This window comes from Azolla caroliniana, unplaced genomic scaffold (assembly GCF_043228905.1).
Source record: "Azolla caroliniana isolate FFs.n. ecotype wild unplaced genomic scaffold, voAzoCaro1.0.p SCAF_1163, whole genome shotgun sequence".
NCBI classification, from domain to species: domain Eukaryota; kingdom Viridiplantae; phylum Streptophyta; class Polypodiopsida; order Salviniales; family Salviniaceae; genus Azolla; species Azolla caroliniana.
This window is the reverse complement of record NW_028231598.1, coordinates 1-11,354: the sequence shown is the minus strand read 5'-3', so window position 1 is coordinate 11,354 and position 11,354 is coordinate 1. Positions and strand designations below refer to the sequence as shown.

Here is an 11,354-nt window from a genome sequence, read left to right as displayed (position 1 = left end):
ATACATGAGCTTCACGGATGTTGAGTCCCACTTCCGAAAGGGCATATGATATCTGCACATCCCACATGCTATAATATCAGATGTAAAATATTGCAGTTTGTAGAATAATATTTTATAAATCAAAGCATTATTCATAATCCCTCTTTCAGTGACACAATTTACCTCACCAAGAAGTTTTTGTTTATCTGAAGTTGAAAAGGTAACTTCGTGTATGGGATAATGTCTTAGTCATCCAACAAAAGGAAACATTTAGTAAGTGGACGGTGGTAATAAGAATTGACGGATGCAGATACATGCAAGGCCAGAATTACTATCTATGATTGCTGAATCTACATAACATATGCACATCTTACCTGGATAAATAGTCATCATCACTACTGATGTCTTTGTCATTATCACCTCCTGATGATTTGTTCAACCCTAGTGCCAATGCCTCTAAGTTTACAGAAGATCCAAATGAAGGAGGAGCAAGAATGCTGACATAAGAAGCTTCAATCTTAGAGGTATTAAATTAGGACTATAAAGAATGAAATAAAAGAACAAGAAACTTCAAAGATGACTTGATACCTTAACTTTGCAATAGCCTCTTGTTTTTTCTTTGGATTTTTTGAGTCACTTGCTTCTGAATTTTCCAATCCAGTGGGGAGAACCTATTTTCAACAAACCCATAAAGTAAAAGGAACCTTCATATCTTGAAACTCAAATTGCATATCTGATTACTTTAGTATCACTCAGCAAAAAGACATTTTTCTTGATACTTTTCCAGGCCAATACCTTAATAACAATAAGAAGCTTCAAGCGTAAATTTCTAGAAATTTTCTCATTGTTTTAAAAGCTTTACCTCCTGAAGAGGCTTTCCATTTCTAATTTTATATTGTACATGCTTAAGCCTAAGGCTTGCATCCCTTCAATTCTTTGTAATTTAAAATCTATACTTCTTCTGAGATCTAACCAAGGAATTTTCTTTGCCTTCAAACCTTTCAACTCACTAATCTCAATCATGAAGAATCTAGGAATAGCCTTGCAAAATTAAAAGTCCGGTTGGAAGTAGTGAGAAAATGAAATTCAGAAACATCAATAAATAATAAAAGGTTTTTAGGCTGATATCATCATGTTCAACATATGTGGTAAAGCTAAACCTAAACTTACATGAATAGATCTAATATGGAAAAAAGGAGGGCCCGTTTTGTAAGTTCTTGCCAATTCCAGTAGTCTTTTGTGCTCCAAAACATCTTCAGCCCTTTCAAGATTCACATCCAAAGCATATCTGCAATAAATCGCCCAACATTTTTGAGCTCACAGCACAACCAAAGCACACAAAGGAAGAATTGGCAAAAAACTAGAAAGCCAGAAAACAATGAAAAAGGCAGTATGAAGTCATGATGTGGCTGTTATAGATAAAATCAAAACATCTCAAGGGGATGAAGGATGACTGTACATGATAACTTTTTGTACTGTCATTGCTTTCATTCTTTGTTTTACTTTTTCTTTTTTCTATGTATGTGCCGATTGCATAGACCAAGAGTGGATTGTACTCAAACATTGTATGTTATTGATCCCATGGCTCAAGTTCAACCTTCCATGGATGTTAATCAAATTCTCTCTCTCTCTCTCTCTCAAAACAAGGTCAAAAGACTAAGTATCACACTTTGAAAAGCTTTGCATTTGATCGTATTTGACTATGCTTTCCACACATCTTCAACCAAATTCCAATCCTTGCACGAATTTCTCTCACAATCACAATTTGCCCCCTCGATTGCAACATCCATTGGTAAAGTTCTTGAACATTGAGAGTCGCTACTCACTTTCACATGTATTTGGTTGAACTGTAATATTTTCGGTCTCATAGGTCATATTTGACCTCCTGAAAACAATAATAGAATCTATCTATCTATCTCTCGCCTCGTCTAATTTCAAGGAGATTAAAACAAAATATAAACGCATCAAAACTCATAGGAGGATTTCAACCAGTTTGAATAAAAATAAAACAACGTAGATCCATGATTTCAGAAAGATTAAATGAAAATACATTAACATCAATATGATTCCAGTTCAATACAAATGTCAAAAAACACATCAAGCCATATATGGTTTCTAACCAGATTTTAATACAAATGCTGAGGACACGTCAATACCCATATGTGTTTTTGTTGAAAATACACAACAACAGTATACCAAATATAGAGTAATTGGGTATTTTTTATATACAACCACATACCTTAAAGGTAGACGTTGGAAATGAGCATGAAGATCATCTACAAACCCGACACTATCAAGAGCTTCACTACAAGAATCCCGTAGCCGTGTGATAATGTTTTCGCACACCTCTCTCTTCTTCGCATTTGCCAAGTCAGTCGGTCGCTGCGCATCAGATTCCATGGAAGCTGTAGAAACCCTAATGTCCTGATAAATATCTACAGAACAGAGCAACTTTAGGGCCAAATATGCACTTAGTTACTTAAGCATTTATTAGATTTGTCTGTGCAAGAGACATAAGAGATTTCTAGGTGCAAACGCCATAGGAGATTTCTCTCTGCAATATGAAAACCTGTATATTACAAGGGAAGAAAGAAGAAGCAGAACTTACCATTTTTTTGCTGTTATCCACCCTCTCCCAAAGTCAACAAAATTAAAAGTAGATAAATTGTTTCCTCTCGCTTTTGGTTACAGCCACAGGAGTGGGTCTACTCCATGGCCAGACGAAGAAGAAGAAGAAGAAGAAGAAGAAGGCATGAATCCCACTCCATGGGCGGTGGGACCTTCTTCCATCGACTGTACGTACCGTCCATATCTCACTTGAACACACAATATGTATGTACTGTATACAAATTACAAATTACAATATGTACATCATTTGACAACTTCTCCTCCTTGACCAACGAACCAACCAACACATGGTCCCAACACCAAGACCCGGCCTTGGGACCATACCATCTTTCCTTTTGGGCACATACTTCTTCTTCAACACACGGAACATGAACTGCTACGTATTGTACTCGACGTTCTGCAGCCAAATAATTGTGTTTCTTAGGTAGGGGATTTGTTCTCTCACATTTTGTATTCTCATCACTTTTTGCCAAAAAAATTAATGAAATACAAAGAAGGGATGGGTGCCCGTCTTTGCTAACAGTAGCGGCAACTTCCTTGCTCGTGAGCAATCAATTTGTTGTCGCTATGTGTGATTTGACAATGTCTTAATTGACATAAATTTCTACATCCTTCGTTAGTGAAAACTTCTAATAGCATAGGAGGTTATGAAGCCAAATGAGGAATCCGTACGATTTCTCAGATAGTTTTGTTGGTCAAGGTGAATGGGAAAGCCCAATGACTAAGAATCCATTAGATGTAGTTGTCCATACCTAACAAGCGAACAATGTTGTTTGAAATTATGAATAGTACAAATTCACCAAGTGTTCAAAATCAACTCATCTCCTTGTCATACACATAATGTCATAGCTATTTGGAGTCAGTATTGGTAACAATAATATTTATAATCACATTCTCAAACTTTTACATCAGTTAGATGATTGCTGTCATTAAGCATCCCTGTTTCAACTACATTAAGAAAAAGCAAAATACACATGTTTTGATGTTGTAATTGATAGTTTATACAATCATAAGGTTCCATTAGACATGCTAAAAGAGTTGATAGTTTACATCAATGTACTTTTCCTTCTTGTGTGCTGAAAAGAGTTGCAAAAGTTGTCTTACTCAATGAGCTATAGAATAAATTGTATCCCCAATACATTATTATAACGTATATATGATATTTTCGATCAAGATAGGATTGTCCACTATTAAAGATGCTATGTATAATGATCTCCACAATTATTGTTTGCATTACTTTCAAAGGTCAAATAAAACACGAATTTCGACAAACCTTGTCATGGGGGTGACAAACGAAGCCAATTCCTAAAAACAACAATTTTCAAACAAGGATGTTTTAGACAAATTGCCCAAAATCGGACCTATTGAAGGTTGATTACCTAATCTACCCAAAGAAAGGCTAATTTAGTTATTGGTCTTAATTTGAAAAGAGGGTCTAAGTAGAGGACCGACGAGTAGTGTAGCTATTTTTCATCAAATGAAGAAAGTGTGGGAACAACACACCATGGACACGTGGTTCCATGTCAGTATAGTTATGGTTGTTGCAATTGACGTTGCTTGGCCAAGAGGCACCAAAAGTCAACACTTAGGATTGGCCTCAACCCAAATTCCACACTAGTCACACCTTTCCCTCTCATTTTGACATAGTGCCCTACACACATTCCTAGGGGATAGGATCTTATATCCATGAAATACCTCCTATTCAAATGAAAATGATAAATATTTAAACTAAATTCCCCCTAAATCTTAAAGTTTGTCCCCCCCCCCCCCACAACCACTTTTTCCCACATGTAGAAAACATGTTACATAGACAAACCATGAACACACATTTACTTGAACACTTGTGACTTGATAGATATTTTACACACCTCCACTTTCACACTCACATAATCACCCAATCCTAAACAAGCACACATGGTTACACACACATTTTTTAAGCTAAATGCACACATCCTCCTATATTATTAGATACAAATTCCAGGTGCACCAATTCACATTTATTTACACACACACACTAACAAACAAACTTTAAATATATTACAAATGTACGCATTAATGATTACACTTAGGGTTGCAAATGTATGCATTGCACATTACTCAAAAATATTTCAAGTTGCAGCACACAAGAGGAGCACGCAAATTTTATGTGCACATACAACATGTTAAACCCATACATAATGCACGTGTGACAACTACACTAGCAAGTGTGAAGGGAAAATCATCACGAGCCCAATCACAAAATCATCGCAAATTTGCATTAGGCATACAAAACATGGAAGCATTTGATTAAATTTCTAGTGAATATTAAGGTTTGAACTCACGACTAATTAGATGGATTGCTCAAACTTATATAATTTGTTTGATGTACACTTTCTATGGGAAACTATATTACAACCATTATTTTCAAATAGGACATAAAAATTTCTTGACAATAAATCCTTTACGGACCATTTGTTTACATTGGTGGAGGCGAATAACTCCTTATGGATTCCATGCTTATTGTCTTCAAAGTGGCCCTTTTGCATAGTTTAATGGTCATCCATGATAGGAACATTTCTACTAATCCCTCATTGTTTCTATATCACGAGTCTCTATTGTTGAATTTTGACAAACTACCCATATTTGTTTATGTTTGCGAATGAATGTATATTTGTCACATCTTTTTCAAATAAAGGCACCAATCTTCAAAATTGTCGCCTTAATTATCTTTCAATCCACCACCCCTAATGATCATATCTCTAAAACGTTAGAAAGCAATGAGGTTAAGCATAATAATGGTAGCCAAGTATTTAAATTGCCAAAATCATGAGTACTTAAGCACATATTCATGGATATGCATCATAATTGCCAATCGAAAAGTTAGGAATTGCTTTGGATTCTTTCGAATGGAAAAAATCCATTGTGTTGTATAGAGGTGCAATGAATGCATATAGTACATGAGCATGTTGTGTCGCATAAAAATTGCAATTGGTACATATGTGTTGGAAAAAGCTCAAAACAATTAACATTTCTCTCGAGGGCATGATCCAATGATACTTGAAGAGAGATTTAGTAACTTAATGTAATTAAAGCACAACCTTTGTCAATTTGATATTTGGATATCTCCTTTAAATGTACATTCTTGTAAAACCATATACAACATTGATGAGTACCAATGATTCATTCAGATCTTGTGCAAAAGGGTGTTGATGTGCCTTAAAGTGTGATTGAGTTAAGCAAAGTGTTACGTTCATGTGAATATGTACACACACACACACACACACATGTTCTCAAGTGGGAAAGGATCATAGTTATATTATTGTTAAATTTTAAGAAAGAACTATAAAGGTAAAATTATAAACATTTTTCTAGGTATTTCTTGTTATGATATTTGAAGTTAAAGCTAAGTCTCTCTCTCTCTTCCCCCGCGTTAATCATTGCCTTGATCTCAAGTTAAACGCTTAATCATTGTACTTAACTCTAGGTTGAATTTAAAGCATAAACTAATGGTAGCTTAGTTGTATTGGTGATGTTTCGTTTTGTTTCTCTTCAATTGAGTGCTCAATTTGTAATAGAGTCTCACTTAAGCATTTATTTGATCATGTGAAGGTGATTAAGTTATAGAGTAGGATTAGTCTCTGTTTCAATAGTTACTTTGCATCTTAGTAGCCTTAGAGAGATCGACACTCACTCACGTCCACCTTGTTAACAAAAGGCTTAACAATGGTGCACTCTTGTACATAGACCATATATACTTTTCAAGAAGAATGCCAAGAGTATGAAGTAGCTTCTAGTGAGAAGACAAAAATACGCTATAAAACGAGGTTAGGAAAGTGGTTTGTTGAGTGAGTTAGTTCATTCCATTGACATGTTGGCTCCTCACGAACAATAGGTTGTGTTTCACTAAATTCCCATAACAATGAATGGATGACGTTGCACCAATGCATGGCGAGAATATGTCATTGTTATCATAAATTATTGCCCATCATGGACAACAAAATATTATATGAGACAATTTTATATGTGTGGACAAAAGAAGGGGCATGAGTTAATGAATAAGGTATTGGACAAAAAAAATGCAAAAAGGCTTGGTGAATAGACGAACAAATGCTCAAAAGACCAGATGTTATGAAAATGCAAAGGTGTGGGTAAGTGAACGAGAGGGCGAGGACAACAATGACGATGAAAACATACCCCTTGGAAACAACCACCCAATGATGATAGTATATTGACAATGTAAAGAATCGGATGTGTGTGTGTGTGTAGAGAGAGAGAGAGAGAGAGCTCACGATTACAAAAAAACAGAAAACTGTATTACAAAGAAAGCAAGAATAACCAACAGTTATAAAGAAAGAGAGAAGGTGCTTATGTAGTATTCATACCACATGCACTAAGGGTTGCCATTGGACAACTTAGAATATCATCTCACCAACTTGAGATTGAGAATGGCCGTACTAATGGAGTCCCTGGGGAGGAAAGGATATGTAGGTTATGTCACATAGAGATAGAGGATGAGTATCACTTTACATGCAAGTGTCCAATCTATGCCGAGATAAGGGCAAAATACCAAGACATACTTGGTTCCTTTCCCACCCTCCCCAAACTATTAGATACTCTAGATATAAAGAAATTAGGCAAATACATTCTAGAGCTAAAACAACACTGAGAGAATAAGGTACAAAATGTTGACAATAATGTTGCTAATGTTCACCAACATGTAACAAATGAAGTTTTTCAGGAACAGGGGGAGACAACAAATGTCGACACACTTGCACCACTCGGCCTTTCCCTTGACGAGGCAGAAAACCAAAGAAGAACCAGACATCCTCGGGTGCCGGGTTTCAAAGCAACTCGACGTGGTGTGGAAGCAATAATGAAAATAAAGGAACGTGAGCTACACCGCCTAGAAGCCATGGCTAGGGCACTCTCTACATTGGAACCACGGGTCACACCCACATCAAAACCCTTTGACCCCCCACTTCTTTTTGAGAAGCTTGGGTGGAAATAAAAATAGGATTAGTGTAAAGTCACTTCCTTTATCGAGTATACCATGTATTGTACACTACTATAACTCTTTTAGTTTAAGTTCCATGTTTACTTTATTTTATTTTAGTTATGATGACTGGATAAATACTCATTTTGTTGTAAACCGATTGTCTCATGGGCCAAATTTGGCCTTAGAAGACGTCAGTATATCTTTCTTTCTTTCTAAGTTGTCTCACTACTACCAGTCTACCACCTCTTGGGAAAGAGGTCATGTCTTAACTACTTAAGGAATATGTGTCATAGGACATTAACTTCTATGACACACTAGTTACTATACAAGGAGGTGCGGTGTTCACACACTTGAGTATCCCAGAGTGTGTTCCCACTCACGGGAAGTTGAGTTCGATTCTCAACATGCAATATATGGGACATCAATGATGGTAATATGATGACCTTTGTTGTGTTTGACACAATGATATATTGGTGAAGCATCATTATACTAGTGCTAACAAATATAACCTTTATATTATAACGAAACCAAGGAGGAGGGTGAATTCTTGATATAATATCATAACATGAGAGAGAGTAAAAAAATCATCTCAAGATTTTTTATTGACGCTCTTTATGGTCGCCAAGAGGGTGGTGATGGCTCATACCCAAAATCATGACGTGCATTTTAATATGTTACCACTCGGTTTTGAATACATCACCATCATATGTGTTACTGTATTTTCATCATCAAGGTGTGGCTTGTCAATATTGACAATGGTAGAACCATGGGTGGTTTGACCATATAATAACCTCACATACTATACACCCACACAACCTTATATTCATCCAAACATTGTACATAAGAAAGAAGGATCAACGAAACGTACGACTGATTGGTGGATTGAGGACTCGTGGTGACAAACAAAGCATGAAGTCATAGACAGCCAATGGAAACAATATTACATCGACTTCAGGAAGACACTGAAAATCTTTGTACACGAGGAGGGTTTCTCTCAATAGTTGATCTCAAGTAGATCAATGTCAATCACAAGATATTAGTCCATCGTGTCATTCCTTCTCATATTAATTACTATTCTAACATTTGCATTGTCACTTTGTCTAATTCTTGTACACCCTTGTCTCCCTCTTGTGTCTCACGAGCACTCATGCCTCTCGATGTCTTAAATTTACTCCCTCGTTTCATCGTATCAAAATTCTTCCAAGCAAAGCCAATCATTCTCATTTACCCACTTGCTTGTTTTGTTCATTCATCTTCTTATATGCTTCTCCTATCTTATGATCTTTATCGTTTGTTCACGTACATCTTTGCTAATCTATCTTCTTGTTTGCCACTTGCCCATCTAAACATTTGAATGTCCAACCTTCTTGCATCTTCTCGCATGATCCTTCAGTCGTTCGCACATGGTCCTTCTTGCATCCACACACCTACTCACTCTTTTTTCCTACATGCATGGCGTTGTCTTTATGAATCAATCAAGCCATTTTTTTGAACAGGAAATAATGGGGAATTGTAACAAATACACGTGATTCTACTTCGAAAGCTTTTGTCATTGGCCAATGGCCAATGTTTTAGTGAATGATAAAATAGTTTTCTCGAATAATAGGTACAATTGTATTATACGTAAGAAGATATATATTATACTTGATAATGTTTAGGTTGAATGACTCGATCTCATTGAATGAAGATTCCTCTTTGTTGTGAATGTCGTAATGTACAAGCATATTATGCAAAGACAAGAAGGCCATGCATACATATATCAATATGATTAGAGGAGTGGGCAAACCCCAGAATCCAGATCATCAAGCATAAGCATTAGTGGGGAAACCAATGATCCAACACAGTTCAAACTTGAGAGAGAGAGAGAGAGAGAGAGAGAGAGAGAGAGAGAGAGAGGTAAAGGCATATGTATATACATATTTATACATAATGTATGTATGTATAAATATGGGGGCGGAATATAAATATCAAAAAAATATAGATGTTAAATAATAGGAAAGGAAATTAATGTCCAATTATGTAAATATATAATAAATACCAGGCTGGATTCTGTGTATTAGGTTTGGGTATGTTATGTACATATGTTATGTATGTATTGCAAAAATTGCGAGAGAAACAGAGGCCAGGCAGCAGAGAGACTGTTGTTGAGGAATACTTTCTCTCTCTCTCTCTCTCTCTCTCAGAGAGTGTTTCTTTCTTCTCCCTCACATTGAGAAACTGTTTGACCCCATTCTGTCCCACAGCAAGACAACAGAAAAAACAGGGTTTGTGTGTATCTGTGTACCGTCGTGCCTTACTCTGAATCGCCATAGCGATGGCGAGCTCTACAACAGGTACCCAATTCTTTTACTGCTACAGATGCGATAGAAACATTAGAGTTCCTCCAACATCATCCTCATCAGAGGCGGGAGATGCAGGGGAACTTGTTTGCCCTGACTGTGGAGAAGGATTCCTAGAAGAAGTAGAAGCACCACCACAGCCTTCAGATCTTTCACTGCCGCCCACGATTGGTCCATGGGCGTTCAACGAGGCCCCTTTCGGTTTTGCACGTGGCGTCAACCAACCGAGATCTGGCGCACCACCTATCTCGCCTGCTGCAGCTGTGAATATGAATACAGGTATGGATACAAACGCTCGTGGAGTGCCCCCTTTCGTGGACGTATTCTCAGCAATTCTTCAACAGATCCAAAACACACAACCAAATTTAGAGATTTTCTTTGATAATGGAGAAGGACCTAGACGGTTACCTGGTAACCTTGGCGACTACTTTTGGGGTGCGGGGCTAGATCAACTCATCCAACAACTAGCCGAAAATGACCCCAATCGATACGGGAACCCCCCGGCATCAAAATCTGCTATCGAATCCATGCCCACTATCATCATCTCCCAAGAACATCTTGGCACAGAGGAAGCTGCCCTGTGTGCTGTTTGCAAGGAAGAATTTGAATTGGGCTCCAAAGCTCGTCAAATGCCTTGTTTGCATCTATACCATTCCGAATGTATACTCCCTTGGCTTAGCCAGCACAATTCATGTCCAGTATGTCGATATGAAATGCCAACCGATGATGCCGAGTCGCAAAGAGGACGCGAACAAGGGGTCAGGGATATGACCGCCACCATAGAAACAGCCTCTAATAATCTGCCCTCAAGTCAGGGTTTGTCTAACACGACCATTCCAACAGCAACAATGAGTGGTAATCGGTTTCAGATTAACCTTCCAGGATGGTTTCGGAACACCAGAGCAGTTTCGCGCCAACCCACCAGAACAGTTTCGCAGTCACCCGCAAATGCTCAGGTGGGAACCTCAAGCCAAGCTAATAGTGCGGAGACAGTATCTAGTGGCCCTGCAGCTGGGGAAAGTATAGATACTCCTGGAGAGACTTCTCGACCTCATCGTGGCATTGGCATTGGTGATAATGATGATGATGATGAAGGTGATGGTGATAGAATCATGATGGAAGCCCTCCATGAAGATCTGGATTAGTAGGTACACACCCTCCCACGAACCAGAAAAAAATTTGTATATGTTGTTGTAAGTATTATGTATTCAGTGTTCTCTTTCTCCCCTGAGGCAGAAGGTGTTAAGCAAGGTGAAAGTTTGTTGAATTAAAATTAGTACTGTGAACATATTGGTTTGAATATATATAAACTTCAATGAAAAAACATATATCATTAGCAAAGCACAATGCAATGCAATGCCTTTGTTCTTGTATGATTTGTAAAACGCTAAAAGAACTACATAGTAGAAGCCATATATTTGTACATACAAAAG

General features: G+C 37.4%; 1 protein-coding gene across 1 annotated transcript; it reads left to right on the top strand.

Moving 5' to 3' along the window:
- Window positions 1-9,852: 9,852 nt before the first annotated feature.
- On the top strand, window positions 9,853-11,268 carry LOC147847334 (E3 ubiquitin-protein ligase RING1-like). The gene has a single exon (XM_087339309.1). It carries the CDS (start codon window positions 9,897-9,899, stop codon window positions 11,064-11,066), a length of 1,170 nt encoding a protein of 389 aa, XP_087195435.1. The 5' UTR covers window positions 9,853-9,896; the 3' UTR covers window positions 11,067-11,268.
- The last annotated feature ends 86 nt before the right edge of the window (window positions 11,269-11,354 follow it).